At 42.9% G+C, this 17,881-nt stretch overlaps 1 protein-coding gene across 1 annotated transcript; it reads left to right on the forward strand.

Moving 5' to 3' along the window:
• Positions 1-1,281: 1,281 nt before the first annotated feature.
• Positions 1,282-17,070, forward strand: CSF2RB (colony stimulating factor 2 receptor subunit beta). The gene is made up of 14 exons (XM_067309392.1): positions 1,282-1,553; positions 2,461-2,623; positions 4,445-4,574; positions 7,822-8,006; positions 8,351-8,499; positions 9,377-9,548; positions 9,751-9,883; positions 9,987-10,147; positions 11,062-11,207; positions 11,310-11,484; positions 12,583-12,673; positions 12,960-13,029; positions 14,622-14,725; positions 15,009-17,070. The coding sequence occupies exons 2-14, from the start codon at positions 2,554-2,556 to the stop codon at positions 16,207-16,209; spliced, it is 2,787 nt and encodes a 928-aa protein (XP_067165493.1). The 5' UTR covers positions 1,282-1,553; positions 2,461-2,553; the 3' UTR covers positions 16,210-17,070.
• The last annotated feature ends 811 nt before the right edge of the window (positions 17,071-17,881 follow it).

The following is a 17,881-nucleotide window of genomic DNA, read 5'->3' on the forward strand; positions in this document are numbered from 1 at the left end:
GAGATGTCAGTTAGCTGAATCCTAATTAGTGTGCATGGCTTGCAAAGCTTCTGATGTGCAGGATCACCTGTCCTCTGTTGTTGGAGTTCAACAGAGCAAAGAAATTCTGAAGATTTTCACTGACTGCTAGATCCCATGATGGAACCAGTGATTTGGCAAGCTTGCTTGAACATTGAACATGGAGGGTCTGTCTGAGTGAGGAAGGAAAGGGAGGGAAAATGTCTGCTGAGAAACAAGATACATATTTTCTATAACCTGACTGGCCTCTGAAAATCAGAGCAGGAGAATTCTTGAACCTTTTCTGCCTCTGTGCTGTAATGTGAAGTAAATTCTGCCTACCCAGCAAACTGTCACATATTTCCCTCCTTGTTTGCCGGGTTTTATATGCACACCTCCTTAGAGTCCCAATGATACACAACTTCCCTGAATGCTCTCAGATCCTCTTCCTTGCACAGCACATGCTTCCTGTATTCTCAGTATACTTTGTTCCCAGTATATTGGTGTAGTTCTTGTGTAAGCCTAATGTGCTAACTATGGTTTTGGTCACTACTGCACGGATTTAGAGAAAGCCTAGTAGCAGTGCAGGACAGACAGACAGACTCAACAGTTGCATTCTTTATCTGAGGACTCATCTTAGCCCCTCACAGTTTACCCCTGAGAGCTTAAAGTTGAGTGTCTTTCCTTTCAGTCTAGCTCACTCTTTTATGGACCATACTGTTGAAGGCTAGTGGGCTAAACTTCAAAGTTGGATTTAAAACAGTGCGGCTGTCTTGGATGTAGGATAATTTCTGATCAGCTCTTCTCTCCAGTTTTCTTTTTTTTCCTCTGGATACTCTAATAATCATAATTTATTATTAATTCTTGTTGAGATCAGTAAAACAATAGGATTTTTAAGATGGCTGAAATTAACAGGATTACAGAGATAATGGTAGTCTGTCCTTTATTCATATATATATATATGTATGTATATATAAAAATAAATATAATATATGAAAGCATAAATAAAGAATGATCCCTGCCTCAAAGTTTGTCTAGACTAGCCTAAAGCAAGAAACAGTATGGGAATAAAAACCAGAGAATTCTTTGCTATTCTTTCTTACTTCAGCTGCAGTCATTCCTCCCTTTTTCTCTCCCCCATTTTTTCTGAAAATACATTAGTCCCACTGTCTGCTAATTTGAAATGCGGATGGGCAGTGACATACTTCCTTCCCCTCCCTTTCCATTTAAACAGTTCATCTGAGTAAGTGCCTTGGGGGCTAAAATAGGAAGTACAGACTACAAATGCACAGGCAACTCCTTTCCTTGAAAAGGTGTGGTCTGCCTCTTTAGAAGGGGCATTTTAGGTGCACAGAAAGTATAACAGTTATTTTAAAGGCTAAGTTTGCAACGAAATCCTGCAGTCAGTTTTATGTCCCCCATCTCCAGTCTGGGTAAGTGAGATTTTGCTGGTTTCTGCATCTGCATAGAGGATTCTGATGTTGTGGAGGAAGGGTCGAAAGGAAGAGTCACCCATCAGGTTGAATCATCTGCTTCATAGACAGCTCTGATTCCAGGTAAGGGAACTGTTTCCTCTCTGGGGACAGCAAAACGGCAAAGAGAGTCTGTTCTCAAACAATAGTTTGGGAACCATTTAGGGATCTGTTAGCTGTGATGGTTATTCAAGGGCTTAGTCAGTTGCTTCTGGTGTAAAGAAATGGCATTCAGGAATCTTAAAGTCAATAGGAGTTAAAAAGGGGCTTTCTCCATGCTCTCCTAAAGTGGGAAAGAGCTACAGACTAGATATTCCCGGAGTACAAGAGTCTCAACTCTGTGACATACATGGACATGTGGGTCTATTTTACTTTTGAGAAAGCAATGAGAAATGACCAAAATCACTTGAGTCACAGTTTTGGAGAATGTGGCCTATAGTCTTTGAACCACTGACATCGACTTTGGATCACTACAATCACCAGAAAAAAGAGCAATGACATTCCTTTGGGATCATTCCTATAATTTGCAATTTGTTTGTGGAGCAGCTGGAAAAGTAGCTTGTTGAAGAGATACCTGAAAGTGAATGAATATTGAGATTCAACCACTATTCCTCCTAGGAGATGTGTGGTTGAGGATCATGTTTTTAATAAAAGTAAGAAAACAGAGCAGCATGAGGGGTCATTGGGCTTTGAGCATGATAAGTAGAAGGATGAATGAATTTGGAGGCTGAACTCTTTTCACAGATTAGGATTGTTTCTTGTTACTACTCTTAGTTAGATTCTTCTGCTCTACCTTCAAAATGCACATTTACTTCTTAATTCTTGGTTTATTTTGTAAGTTCTCACAATAAGAAGATGGGGATTTTGTCCTACAATAAATACTTGATAGAAGTTCTTTTTAAATGTCACTCCAACGCAGCATGAGAAGGTTTTCTGCTTAAAGAAGTTCCCTAATTCTGTTTTACTTCTCTTTCTGTGAAATGAAAACAAGAAGCTTCACAATAAGCAGAGCAGAAGAGTAGTCAGTTGGCAATGAAAACAATTATCTTCTGACTTAGGATCAAGCTTGTGTGCAAAGGACAGTATGAGCATGAAAGAGATTTGCAGCCTTTTGCTGAGTCTACACTTTGTCTTTAGTGTCCAAGCCATTCGAGGTGAGTTTCAAATATATTTTACTTTTTCTTCCTTTTTTTTTTTTTTTGCCTCCATCTCTTTCTTTCAGCCAATACTCTTCCTCATTCTCTGCTTTTTTTCCACTTCCTTCTGCTACCAGCTTCTCTGCTACAGGAGAATAGACGTCTTAGTCATAGACAGACAGTCAGTGTGTTATAGATGGATGTAGAGACAAAACAATTGTAGTATGGTTGGAGGACTGGACAGATAAAATACTGGACAAATGGATGAGATGAACAAGTTGACTGGTTAATGAGTGAACAGAAAAGAGGACTAGTTCCTGACAGTAAGTTAAAACATAGGAAAATGACAGGGTACCTGGATCAGATGGCAGTGTGTTTGAACAGAGATGAGTAGACAGACACAAGATGTGTGGGTGTATGGGCTGTGGACAGCAACATGCAAATAACCTGACCTTTTTCCTTGTAGAATAGCTGAAAGATAAAGAGACCATCTGTCAGATCCATTGTCTTCTGTTTCTGAGTTTAACGTCTTTCCTCTTCTGTGTATAATTAGAGCTACTTTTATTTCCTCCAGTTTGGTTTAGCATACCTTGGAGTAGGAAGTATCTTTCTAAATTTCTTAGTATCTCTTCAGATCACCCAGTATTTCTTGTCTGCATAAAGACTAAGCCTGTACCCTTCCTAAAAGTGTTATCAGAAGGTGTGGCTCTTGGTATTTACCTTTTCCAAGACAGATGCCCCTGCCTGATGTCCACAGTAACTGGGGGAATTATGCTGCCTGGCCCAGTGTCAAAAGCAGGACATTTACCTTTGAGACCTCTGCAGGAATATGTATTACAGTATAGGGCAGTCTGGTCTCTTAGATGATGCATTCCAAGTTTCAGCCTTATGTTTAGATCACTTTCTTTGTAGGATACTCCATTTCCTGGACCAGCAAGGGATGTACTAGGACTTGCTTTTGCACTGCTTTTTACTAGAAGATGAAAGTAAGGTCACTCTTAGGCCTGCTAGCTAAGATACCATCTTACTTTTTTGATGTTTTTGGCCTGCAAAAAGCCCTACAGTCAAGCTGACAGTAATTCTCAGCAAGAAAAATTATTTGAGAGCTCACATTCATGTTTGCATGCTGACATCTCTGTCACCTGGAGGTCACATCCCAATAATGTGGCACAGATACTACCTTTGCAGAGATTAAAGAAGGACAGGAGAAAGCAGCTTGCTTTGTAGTGCATGTACCAATCATTTCTGTTTGCTCTTATTGCTGGAATTGGAGGCCTGTATTTTCCCACTTCACAGTTGCGAGATTGAAAAAAAAAATGTTTTCCCTGACAAGTGGTCTGGACATTTCTGGGTCTTAAATCTAGTTCCAACAAACTAGTTTGGCCATTCTTCTGAGTTCTAACAAGATGTTTTCCAGACCATTGACTTCCTAGTGTCAAAACCTTTACTAGGAGGTTAGTAGGCAAAGAAGTCCCATTTAGTAACGCATGAAGATGAAATGATCCCCACTGACTGTTGTATCTGTTAACCTCTGGAAATAATCTCTATCTGCAAAGTGATACTTTGGCTAGAATGATAGGCCCTAAAGCATGAAGATCTCACTTCATTCTTGTTAATTTAGACCTGTAGCTTGGTTTGGACACTTGTATATTGTGGAGATATGCAGAATGACCACAGCTCAGTGCATATTTTCATGGAACATCATCTTCTGGTGTCATGAGGAGAGGGTTGTTATCTGTGCCTTCTCCTTTTTGCTGGCAGAACTTGTGTACCTCCAGCTATCTTTCACTATTTACATTCATAACCACTGCATCTGTTTTGCCTGGATTCTTTTCTCAGAGAGTGTCCCAATGCAGAACTTGAGCTGCTATAATGACTACAACTCACAGGTGATCTGCACATGGATGGAGCATTCAGAGGCTCACGTCTTCCTTGGTATGACTCTTTACCGAAGGGATAATAGCGAAATGTAAGTACCTGAACTGTGCTCTGCTGGATAAAAGTCAAAAGGAAACTTGGCCACTGAACATAGAGATGAGAACTGGGGTCCAGACAAGGGATGGCAGTCAAGTTTTCAGATCACCTCTTTCTGTTGTTGAGCGAGAGTATAAGTTGGGCCCTCTTCTAAGACCTCTTCTTGGAAGGGAGAAATGAATAAGGTGCAGTAGTGGAGTTGTTTTATTACTTTTTCAATTATTTTCTCCTAGTTTTGCTGTGGGCTCATAGGTATGAAATGTGATGGGGCATGTAGGTCACTGTAGATGGGGTGGAGAAGATAGATAGTGCCACAACAAGTGTGGGCCTGAGGGTTGTTCATAAACCTAGAAGGGAGGAGATATTTTGTCGGTTACTTTGCCCTTGCAGGAACATCACTGAGAGCATAGTTTTGATCATTTCTGCAAAACACAAATAGACTGTGCATTTGTGAGACTGATAAGTTCATTTGTGCTATCAGGTTTCCTCCTAGAGATACTGGTCTGTTTATGTCACTATCTCCCTGCTACATCTGTTTCCTTATGGAAATGGACATGAAACACCAGACTGGATCATTTGTGAGGATAAAAAAAGGACAGAGAGGGAGGAATAGTCAAAGGAGAGAGGAAGATGGAAAACTGAGAAGAAAATGAATTAGAGTCTGGGGAAAAAGGAAGAAAAGAAAAAAAAGAAAGAAGCCTTGATTTTATTTTGAGGAAGAGAGAATTCATAGACCTAAAAGTATCTGAAATCAGTGGAAGGTCTTTGGAACAGGCCCTAGAAACTTATACTCATGGGAAAAGATAATATAAAATTACTTGGACCTTTAGACTATGCTCTGGAACTTTGTTACATGTTGGAGTGTTGTGTGTGGATACTACAGTAAACATGAATGGAGCTTACTAAACAGACAAACAGGTATTAAGTGTGGACAGTCACACAGCTGACATCAAAATGGCCAGTGATTAAATAAGGTTAGCTCATAGATGAAGAATAGCTGACTAAATCCAAACTATGAGTTGATGCTAGTGCATAGACAGAAGCATCTTCTACACTTCACATCCCTAAAGCTGACTCTTTTGGTTAACGGCACACACCCATGTATGGTTAGTCCCTTCCATACTTTAGGAATATCCCTGGTTTCTTTGCTAATACCCAACTTTTAAAAATAGCGGTATTGCTGAACAATGCTTGCTGACATGTGGTTGGCTAGAAGACTCCATCATGTCCTGGAAGACAGGATTGGACCTCAGACATTTGTGACTTAATATCTCTCATCTAACTGGAACAGAATCACAGAATCGCAGAATCACAAAATAGTTGGCGTTGGAGGAGACCTATGGAGATCATCTGATCTAACACCCCTGCTCAAGCAGGATCAGTTGGGCAGGTTGCTCAGAACCACATCCAGTCAGTTTTTGAATATCTCCAGGGATGGAGACTCCATATCCTCTCCAGGCAATCTGTTCCAGTGTTCAACCCCTCTCACAGTGAATAAATGTTTTCTTATGGTCGGATGGAATTTCCTGTGTTTCAATATGTGCCCACTGCCTCTTGTCCTGTCACTGGGCACCATTGAAAAGAGACTGATTCCGTTTTCTTTACACATTCGCATCAGATATTTATAAATGATATTGATAACAGACCCACTGAGCATTCTCTTCTCCAGGCTAAACAGACCAGCTCTCTCGGCCTCTCCTTGAGTTTCAGATCCTCCAGTCCCTTAATCACCTTTGTGGCCCTTTGTTAGACTCACTCTAGTAGGTCTATGTCTCTCTTGTACTGGGGACAGAACTGGATCCAGTGGTCCAGATGTGGCCTCACCAGTGCTGAAGAGAAAGGAAGGATCACCTCCCTTGACATGATGGCAATGCTCTTCCTCATGAAGGCCAGGATATCATTGGCTTTCTTTGCCACGAGGGTGCATTGCTAGCTCATGTTCAGCTTGTCTACTAGGACTCCCAGGTCCTTGTCTGCAGAGCTGCTTTCCAGCTGGTTGGCCCCCAGTGGGTACTGGTATATGAGATTATTCCTCCCCAGGTGCAGGACTTTGCATTTCCCTTTGTTGAACTTCACGAGGTTCCTCTCTGCCCATTTCTCCAGTCAGTCAAGGTCCCTCTGAATGGCAGCCCAACCATCTGGTGTATCTAGTTCTTCTTTCTGATCAGGCAGTCTATAGCAAACACCCACTACAATGTCACTCACATCAGTCTGCCCACTGATACTGACCAATGAGCTCTCAGCTGGCCCCTCACCCATCCCTAGGCAGAACTCTGTGCATTCCAACTGCTCTCTCACATAAAGGGCAACTCCTCACTCCTCACCTTCCTGGGCTGTCCAAGAGCCTGTATCCATCCATTGCAGCACCCCAGTCACATGAGCTATCCCACCACAAGAAAATAGTTTTATTTTAGACACCTACATCTAGTAGGTGTACACCTAATTTTATTTTAGACACCTACATGACAGATGGTCATTTTTGTTTTTCAATGTAATATAACTGAGAACAATGTAATATAACTGGGCATGAAGCCATAAGCACAATCAAAATTCCAGAGGGTACAAAAAGCAGCAACACATCTCTTCAGCGGCTAAAGCTACTGCAAGCACACAAAGCTTATGCTCTCCTGTCTAGTTTAAAATATTGTTTTTAATCTTGAGGATGCTCCTTGGCCTGGAGAAAAGCTATCTAAAAGGATGCTTAATACTCTGAGATGAAAACTGTGATGAATACCTAAGGTCCCTTGACAGAGCAGAGTTCTCACTACTAAGGATATAAAAATGCATTTTGTTTGGAGAGAAAAAAAAAAAGTGTCTTTCTGAGCCTGCAGAATGAACTTCTTCAAGGAGCTAAGGATCTTCAGAAACCTTTACTGCCTTTCACTCTGAGTGAAAGGTGCATTTCCATGACATTATTGTTCATCATACCATTTCTCACATAAAAATATGAGAATCTGTACATTTAGGATAAAAATTAACAAAAATAGAGCAGTACCAAAGCATAACGTTCTATTGCACACTTTTGAAAAGGGAAGGCATTTGAGAAAAATCATCATGTTAAAAATGTTTGTTATATTGATTAATGCAAAACAGGAATAATAAGTAAAGTGATGATGAGGATATAAGAATCCAAGTAAATTATAAGAGAACAGAATGAGATAGAATTGTTTTTAGACATTTAATTTTGGATTAATTATATGTCTCCAAATCAGCTCTTTATAGATCACCTTTTTTATACACAGGAAGAATGAAGAGATGCATTGCAAGCCCCAGGCAGAAAATGAGTTCCATAAGGCTCCCAAATCCTATATCCATTGGGTTTGTCGCAGCACTGTAAACAGTTTTGGAATAGGGGTAGATGATATTTACAGCTTCAAACCTAACAAGATACTTCAAGCAGAACTGAACGTTCATCTTTTCCAGACTGGTAAGGATTAAATACCATGTTCACATTTTCCCATGAATATTAGATATCCTTGAGAAACAAAAGTTAATAATCTCTCTCTTACACTGCAGTCCATTCAGGAATTGAATTTGACTTCTGTTGTGAAATCTGTCAAATGGTTCCACATTGAGAGGACAGGCAGGGGCAGGAAGGGAGAGAGCAAGGTTTTGAGAGCAGCTGGGACTAGAAGAGGGCACTCATCCAGGAGCTACTTGCTCTGGCAGGGATAAGATACTGCAGAGATGGGGAAGTTTAGCTAGGTTCCTCCCCACTTCATGCCCCTCTCCTTGCTATTGCAACTCACATGTTGTACCTTCACCTTCCAGTTCAGCCCCTCCCACCTCAGAACCTTTCAATCAGCTTGATGAGATCAGGAGACTTCTTGCTGACATGGAAAGTAGCTGATGGAAACCAAGGGCTGGGCAATGCACTGGAGTATGAAGTGGCTTACAAGCAGGAGTGGGAGTCCTGGGAGGTAAGAACAGAGAGCTGGGCTGTCCTGTGTGGGGGCTTTAGGGTGGTCGAGATCCTGCAGTAAAAGCTGGGAAAATTTCTGGCCTTTTGGTTCTCAGGCACTGCCAAGAGATGCAATAAGTGATGTTTGTGGTCAGGCAGAAGGGGCTCTGTTCCTATTTGCAAGTGGCTTGCACAGTGAAATACTGCTTGTTTTGAACGGAGTGCAAAGATCTACTCTTTACAGAAAGAAGCACTGCACTTGGCTTTTGAGATGGAATTTGTTTTACATCAAGTCCCTCTTAAATGAAATTAAAGCATGTTTCAAGATGAACTTGTGGGCTCATGTGGGAAGATGGCAAAAACCATTTGAAGCTGTTTCCCCGCAAGGAGCATGTTTTTAAATTTTTAAGAGAGTATCTCCTTTGCTCCGTTGTTTCCCCAATCCGCCTATGTTTCTGTACCTCTCAGCCTGATCTCTACTTTTTCATGAGAAGTATCTTGGCCAAATGCCCACACAGTTCTGCACTGGGCAGTGCTCTGAACCTGCGTAGTTGATGCTGAAGACAATTGAGCCTCTCAAAGCTGCAAGAGCCAGCCCATCTGCGGGGTAGATTTTGCCTGGCAATGCCTGTGCCTCGTCTGTCCTGGGCTATGCAGGCAGCGTGCACACCAAAGCCCCTCTAGGATGTGAGCACAGAGCGCTACATGGCACCATGCGTGTCGATGGTCGCACGTGTGGGAATGCTTGGAGATGCTATAGTGCCCTCAGAAAGCTCTCTCTAGTCTCTTCTCTGATGGTCACTTCCTCTTGCTCTTTCCCTGTCTTCCCTCTTCCCTTCTCCTCCGTTCCCTGATTCCCCTTTCCTCCCTCCCTCCCTGCTTTCCCCCACTAATAGAAAGCTGCCTCGCTCTCACTCTCCAACACCACGCATTGTCATCTCAGCCATGAGGGCCTTGTTCCGGGCAGCACCTATGTTGCCCGTGTGCGAGCCAGACCAGGACAGACCAGTGGCTTCTCTGGGCAGTACAGCGAGTGGAGCATGGAGGCATCCTGGGAGACACCGGAAGGTAGTGTGGGGCAGAGCGGGGCCGTGCGGGGGTGGAAGGGCTGGCTGAGAAGCCAGGGCCTGAGGGATGTGGGTTGTCATGCTGCGCTGGCAGAGAATCGGGGCCTGGGCTGAGGAATGATGGGGCATCTGCAGGGGAGGATGCAGGTGGTTCGTTGCCTTACTGTCCCCCACTCCTTAGTTTGCTCTGATCTTCTCTGAAGGTGGCATTCAGCCCAGGAACCTTCGCTGCCTCTTCAACAGTGTGGATCGTCTGACGTGCAGCTGGGAAGTGAAGAAAGAGATCATCACCTCTGTCCTCTTTGGCTTGTTCTTCAGGGCCACTTCAGCATCAGCGTACGTGACCTGCCCCTGGCAGTGTGCCTGTGCCTCTGCCATCGAGGCTCTGTTCTGTCCTGTTCCCATTCATCTCAGCACAATCTCCATTTTCTCCCCTCAGAGAGGAGGAGTGCTCTCCTGTGCATGAGAAGACTTTGCCCCGTGACCCCTATGTGGTCCAGAGCTGTGAGATCACTGTTACCAACACCAGCAGTCAGAGCCAGTACCATGTAGCTGTCCGGACCAAAACGGAGGAGAAACTGATTGAAGCCTACAGGAACAGTAAGCCCCGGTGTTGTGCCTTGCTTTTCCTGGGAGTTTCTTGGGGAGGTGCTGGGACTGGTCAAGAGGGTGTGAGGATAGTGGTGGGAGAGGTGAGGAGAAGTGGGTGGGAAGAGGCAGAGACCTGGACTGATGAAGAAAGGAGCTGGATGCTGAGACAGGTCAGAGTTCTGGGAGAAGTGGCTTGTAGGTCTGGAGTTACTCAGGGGCTCTTGCGATGCTGAGGGAGCTGGCAGGAGTGTAAACTGCTGTGAAGAAATTCCAGGTCTGGTCTTGAGCTCCTAGGTGAGTGACTGTCACCTTGCCAACTTTGCTGTGGTTAGAATGTCATTGTCCTTTGTGGGGGTCCCAGCTGACAGGAAGCGGTGGGGAGAGGTGTTTGTGGGGAGTGTGTCTTTAAGAGATTTCACAAGAACCCAGTGGAGCTGTTGGGAGTCCCCACAGTGGCTCCTGGAGCACTGATGAGGTAGGACTCCTCTGCTGAGCGAGGTGCGTTACACAGATCTTCTTTGCCTGCATGTGTCCAGAGGTACCAGTGCTACTCTCCGTAAACTAAAGCTGGGGAGGATTCCTGCAGTGGGTGACAATACAAGTTAGGAGCTCCAGGAGAGCTGAAAATCTTTGGAACTGTGGTGGACAAGTGCAGAACTTTCAAACATTGCTTTACTGCTTATCTGCACAGAGAAGTGCCATCATATTGATGAATATGGATTTTCTTCTATTTAAGGGGGAGACTGGTTTGCTGTTTTTGACTGGGGAAAGAGGTGTGAGGAATAAAGGGGTGTTAAGTAACTGAGACAGACTATGTTGCATAACGCAACGCTGTTTTCAGGCTTGGTCTCCATCCACTGTGGTGAATGGTAGCGTCAGACCAGTATGCTGATACATATTCCGAGACATTGTGTGTGTTCCAGTTAAGGTGCTGCCACCTGCAAATGTGTCGGTAACCATGAGAGAGAACCAGGAGTATGAACTGAGGTGGATAAAACACACTTTGCGATATAGCTTCATAAAACAGAGATACGAAGTCCAATACTGGAAGCACAACCAAGAGGAAAAGGTAAGTCATAGGAAGCGTGGGAGCCCTGGATTTCTATTTGCAGGGTGAATGGGAAAGATTATTCCCCTCCCCTCTTCATGCGTGCTTCTTTCTTCCCCCCAGACTCTCCAGAGGATAAATATCAGCAACGATGAGCCTCCCTTCATCTTCACCCTGCAGATGCTGGAATCATCCACGCAATACAGGGGGAGAATGCGTGCAAGGGTGAATACTCCTCCAGATTACAAGGGGCCTTGGAGTGAATGGAGTGAGGAGTTCACCTGGGAAACTGAGAATGGTACTTTTCACTTGGGCTCCTTTCATAAGCTGTTGTGGAATGTTAATGGGGGAAGTGCTTCTATAGAGAAATACACTCTCCTAGCTGGGCTTGAAGTTAGATCCAGCCACGGCATAGCTGGGGTTGCTTAACAAGGTAGCTGTCTGATCAGCATCCTTGCAGTACAGGGGCAATGCTAATGAAGGAGGAGAGCAGGAATAACCCTTTAAGCATTGTTCCTTTCTTTTTCCTTCTCAAGACCACTACAACCAACCTGAAAGGTTTTCACAGAGAGAATCAAGCAAACACCATGCCCACAAGGTCATCCTTGTTTCCTAATTCTAACAGTCCATTCTGCTGTCAGAGATTGAAGAGGCTGAGACTGCAAGAAGACAGAATAAAAGTCATCAGCCTCTTCTGTTTGCAGAGTGACTATAGGATGGTGTTAAGCACACCGCAGAGTGCACCGGAGATACAAACCTTAACATGGTTTTCACTGTTTCTGAACCTAGAAGTGGAATGTCTGTTACCAGCGTGGCCTTGTGCCCAAGGCTGTGTGATCTTACATGAGTTGTCCTGAGGAAACTTGAGGTAATAAGAAGGCTTAGGGAAGTTCTGCTGAGTGTACTCAGGAAGAAATTGTTATCTTCCTGATGACCAGTTACGGTCATTAGGAAAGGAAGCCCTTTCTCAGAAAATCTCTGAGACCCCTCATCTCTTCAGGACTGTACAGAATAAGGCAGATCCCAGACTTCTCCTAAAAATAAGGGATAGAGAAATGAAGGTACATGCTCATTTTGGAGTAGGAGACAAAATAAGTCAGACCTAAGATGCCTGAAGACACACCCAGTGTTCATGGTGGGGCAATGTACCTGCTCAGCTTTCTATGAGCATAAATTGATCACTCTGATGCCAATGGAAAAGCTGCTCAGGTCACATTTGGTCTCTCTCACTTTGGAGGGTATCCCAACAGTTAGAAGGCCTCTTCATCCTGTCACGTGATGTGCCATCTACATTCCCCTGGTCTTGTTGCATGACAAGTGACCAGAATGAAAAACCTGGTACGGGAAGCAGCCACTCTGTGTGGGTAGCTCCCTATTTCTCTTTTCTCTGTTTCAGTTCTGTCACCAGTAGTTCTCCCAGTGGTGCTCCCAGCCATCATCATCGCTTTGCTAATAATTGCTCATTGCAGCTATAAGTATTTCCTCAGGTAGGTTTGCATTGTGACTAGGGGATTTAGCAGCATGTTGGCCGTGCGCGTGGAATAAAGGGTGAAAAACTGAGGGCGAGGCACTGCTCATCCAGCATGAGAGAGTGCTCTATGTGGAGATGAGCCTTGGTGTGCAATGGGGAGCCCTGTGCATGTCTGTGTGCAGGTGAGAGCTGGGTCATGGTGCCTTGCTGTGCAGAACAGCACTGTGTGTGCACGGTGTAGTCTTTTCCCTTTGCAGCCAAGGCAAGAAGCAAATCTTGTAAACTCTGTGTTGTTGTTGCAGGAAGAAGAAAAGCTGGGAGGAAAATATTCCAAACCCCAGCAAGAGTCTCCTGATCCAGAGCTACTTAGGGGTAAGGATGGAATTGTGCTTTGCAGGGTTCATTATTTCTCTCTTTTTTCAGGATTTAATAATATTAAGAATCTTAGTAGTAAAAATAGTAATATTAATAGCTTTTCTGTCTCCTACTCCACAATGAACTCATACCTTCAGTACTCTATTTCTTATTTTTAGGAGAAGCCCAGGTATCTTTATCATAACCGTAACCTTACATTTGTACTAGTAGGCTTCTGTGTATTGTGCTTGTCAGCATCACAGTTTTCTGAAATCAAACTAGAAAGTTTTCTGTGCACTAAACTTTTAACTGATTGAAATAATCTAGTGTCTTTAGCAAATTCACCAACTGGTGGTTTCTTCCATCTCCAAACAGTAGTCAACACTGATTCAAAGTGTTTTAGGATGGGCTTTTAGCCTCATTTAAGAAGCTTTCTATTTTTAAGTAACTGGGTTTTCTGGAATATACATTATAACATGTCTGTCTGTTACCAAGACAAGTATTCTTCATTGGAAAGCAAAGTGCACACTTAGATAGCATTCAATTACGACAGTATAAGTAGGAAAAATCCACAAAACCAACATCTGGGAAGAATAGAATAGGCATCTCTCTAGATTTTTGCAGTAAAACTCTTCTAGTTTTGCAAGAGTTACACTTTTGATTCTATAATATGTGTTTTCCTCCACATAGATATATTTTTATATTACAGTTGGTTCTAGTCTAAGCTCACAGAGAATGTGTTACAGTGTGTTTAGATACATGGCAATGCAATGGGTATGATTTACAACATGACCTTTGTGTGAGGCAAATGGGCACTTAACTTACAGTATTTATGTTTATGTTTGAGTGAAAGACTTAACAGTTGTTTGTTAAACATCTCATATTTGTTATTTTGCTGTAAAATGGACTTCCACTGTAATGACCTAGTTTTACACATCATTTTCAAATAGACAGGAAAAACTAAGCCTGGATGCTCCTGTGCCAGATGACAGAATATTTATGCTTATACTAAAGTCTCAAGTTAGTTTATTTTGCCTGATCTCTATAGTAAAAATTAAAAAACATGTTCCCACTCTAAGAAATACCTCTGTAGTTTTGTTTCCTATCCCATACCTGATTCTTTCCTCACACGTACTCACTGCTCTTAATGTCATGATTTTGAAAGTTTCCCTCCTTTCAGTGAGTTACCTTATCCTAAACTTTGTAAACATCCCACTTATTCTGTTTTTCTGGTCAGCTGTTACAGAAGGACAGTCCTTATACACCTACAAGTGAAATACTGCCCAGTGTCCTCATATGGTGCTGGAGAAGAGTAGGCACTGCACAATGCAGTAGCTTTATTATGTTTATTATGGTAGGACCTGCAGCATCCTCACGAGCTCTTTAGGGGAGCAGCTCCTGCCCTATATGCTATGTAAAGTTAGGTCAGGGATATGGTAACATGGATATGAAGGAACAGTCTTCTGGAGAATAGAGGGAACCTTCTAGTCATATTAGTGAAGTTGTATCCAGATTGCCAGATGCTGTAGGCTTCCTTTTGTCCATGAGGCTCTTGATTCTACTGCCAGTGAGAAACCTCTTTTTCCTCATCTCTACTTTCTCTTTTCCAGAAAGTACACCTAGGAAACTGGCTGACAAACAGTCAGCTAGACTTCAACAAACACAACTTTTCTGAGAAGATGGAGCAGGCTAGTTTCCTTCAAGTCGTGGACAGGTTAGTGAACAGCACCTTATAGTGGCACTGTCTGTGAGACTCTTGAGGAGGTTCCTAAGCCATGGGAGGATACAATTAAACATTCTGTCACCAAAAAAAGCCTATGCCAGTTGCTCCTGAGGATGAGACAAATTTTTTTTGCTATCTGGGTTAACCTGCTCTCCCAAGAAAGATTATTTTCTAATCATCTGTGTAGCTATGTGTGTAAGTAACCCTCTGTTTATATGTAATGTTCATCACAAGAATATTTCTCAATAGCAGTTTTTAACTTTCCCTCATTCAGGCAGACGAAGACTTTGGCAGAGTCCCCTGAAGGGCAAGCTGAAAAGGCAGAGGTTTCCCTGGTTGTGTTGGATCCTCAGAACGTATACCATGCTTTAGATGTGCCAGAGGATGCTGCAGTTGTCTGCCCGCCAAGTCAGATGGCTGATCCTTCCTTTCCTGTTTCAAGGGAGAACAGTGCTGATGCAAGCATTGCTTCCCAGACAGCAATGCCTTGCTTTGATTTCAACGGTCCGTACTTGTACAGCCCAGTGATGTCCTCCCAGCCTGATATGCATCAGGCCCTTCAAGCAGTCCCAGCGGGAATCCATGGGAAATCAGTGTCCCTTCAGTACGTGACCCTCCCAAAGGAAGCCTGTCCCCAGGCTCCACAGAGGCAGGCCCAGCCAGGAGCACTTCCTCTGCAGCCCTTTCTGCTCCCAGACCAGAAGGAAATGATGCAGCACCTCAGCAATGGGGAGGAAATTTCACCAGCCCAACCAGCCTGTGGGAAATGCATGAATGTGAGACCAGAAGGGCAGAAATCTCCAGTGGCTCTTAGCTGTACCGGCTCTCCCCAGCAGTGCTCCTTGGGCTACATCACCACAGATAGCCTCTTACTGCCATCAGTCAGAGACACCAGCCATCTGGCACCCGTCACTGATGGAGAGGTAGCTTCTGACTCACAGGAGATCCAGCCCCCTGATGACTGCTCTTGCTATGAGTTTTCTCCTGGGAAATCTGGTGTCATGGTTGCAGTTTCAGATCAAACACCAAACCCTTGTCCTGAATTGCACCTGGATGCATTTGGGGACTATCTTACTGTCCCTCCAGGTCCCCATGGACTTTCAGAATCCACAAATATTTCCTTACCTGTCTTACAGAAGGGAAAGAATCTTCCGAAAGAGCAGCCTTTGTCAGAGGGTAATTTGGTGGTCTTAAACCCTGATAGCACTGAGCCAGTTTTCCTTTGCGAGGTTGGTGACTATTGCTTCCCCAGCCTAAAACCCAGTGAGAAGATGTGTATAAGCCAGGAAGATCCCCAAGTCAAGAAACCTTCTGAAGGCAGGACAGCACCTGGGAAACCGGTATCCGATGATGAATCCATCACTGGCAAAGAACAGAATGTATCAAAAATGCAGGCTATTCATCTTTTCAAAAGCCTGAAATCAGAGGATTACTTTTCCTGGCAGCAATCTTCAAGGATCACAGAAATCTGTTAAAGCAGCAAATATTAATGAATGACAAGACTACAGGTAACTGAAAGAGACTTGCAACTATTTCATGAAAATGAACCCCAATGTTCCCTTCCACACAGGAAAAAATAAACAGCAATTCCCTTTTCCAGCTTCCAGTTCAACATGGTGAATGACTTCAATCAATCACCTTCTCGACGGCCTTCGCTCAATCTCCTTCTCAATGGCCTTCACAGACCTGGCATGAAAGACAATCCAAACACCACCATTTTGAGAGAGCTGGTGTTTTTCAAATATTCTCACTCATCCACAATGAGCATTTCAGCCTTCTCACGGTCCTGGTAAAAATGTGGTAGATCACAGGCATCCTACCATAATACCAAACTGCCTACAGCAAAACTCATGGCAGGAAGTGCAGACTTCATAGCATGAAATATTACCAGGTTAAAACTGTCTTGGAAAGTTTGGAAAGAAAACATTTACTTTCTTAAGAACATTTTTTTTGATTTTTTGCATGAAATAGATCTAAGAGTCATCAAGGACCTTTCATATCTCTCCCTTTCCACTGCTGGGATGGAACAGATATTGTCTAAAATGCAACAAAACAGACAGTAATAGAAGAGTAAAACAAATAGGAAAAAATTTGTTGAAGTGCAGAAAACCTGTCATAATGTTAAGTGCAATATATTGTAGAATATTCTGCAAGGGGAAGGAGACACTGCTAAGAGACATAAAGTAGGCTGTAGAAAACCACGGGGAAGATATATTGTCAAAAGAAAACCTGAGAACTCATAGGGTAGAGAGGGAGTGGGACAGGTAACAGAATGGCAGGGGAGAAATGTTATGAAGGTGCATAAGCCTGGGTCTCTCTCTCTTTTTTTTTTTTTTCTATTTCTAAGTGCTAAAATGCTGTGTGAGTATCTTTTAAGTTCATTGGCTGTTTATGTATGATATCATATATCTTAACTATGTAATTTTTTTTATTAATTTATTTTTAAATTTTTTTTGTTATTTTTTTTAAAGTGATAAGCTGTGTTGAGAAAGAGGAGCCATTTTTTTCCAGTTCTTCTGTAAAGAAAATGGTGCAAAGTAAGAGCACACTGATTCAGAGCTGCCAGTCTATGATCAGTAAAAGGTTTTGGTTTCAGATCTGAAGGTGGGCTTGCATTCCAAGAACATCCTTTTTTCTTTTTTTTCAAATACATAAGTGGAACTATTAAAAATATTGTTTCTTCCTACAGAGTTTTCCTTTCATATGTTTAGAGCATCATGTTTACAATAACATCACTATTACCTCATCTGATGAGGCCTTAAAAAATTCTGTATGTTCAGATATGTCACCTATGAGGTTAGGATGTTTTCTCCTGATTTTTATGTCTTATTTTTCAGAGCTAATGAGAGGGAGTTCAGTGTCTGTGTCAGCTGATTCGTCCTGCTATGTTAATCGGACACTGCCAGTTCAGAAATTGCAGTGAAATGCATTATTTTTTCATAATTCAAATGCTTATAAATATTATTTTAAATCTAAAAGGTGTGAAAATTCAATCTGATATTCTGGACAGCAAGAGGCAGGCAGTTGCAGCCTCTGGCAGAGCAGAATATTCAAGAACACTTTAAGGGATTTTCATTGTGCATGAGGCCTATTTGCACTGTGATCAGTCCTCTGAGAACTATGCATTCCTTATGTACTTCTACACTT

The sequence above is a fragment of the Apteryx mantelli genome, chromosome 1 (genome assembly GCF_036417845.1).
Source record: "Apteryx mantelli isolate bAptMan1 chromosome 1, bAptMan1.hap1, whole genome shotgun sequence".
Taxonomy (NCBI): domain Eukaryota; kingdom Metazoa; phylum Chordata; class Aves; order Apterygiformes; family Apterygidae; genus Apteryx; species Apteryx mantelli.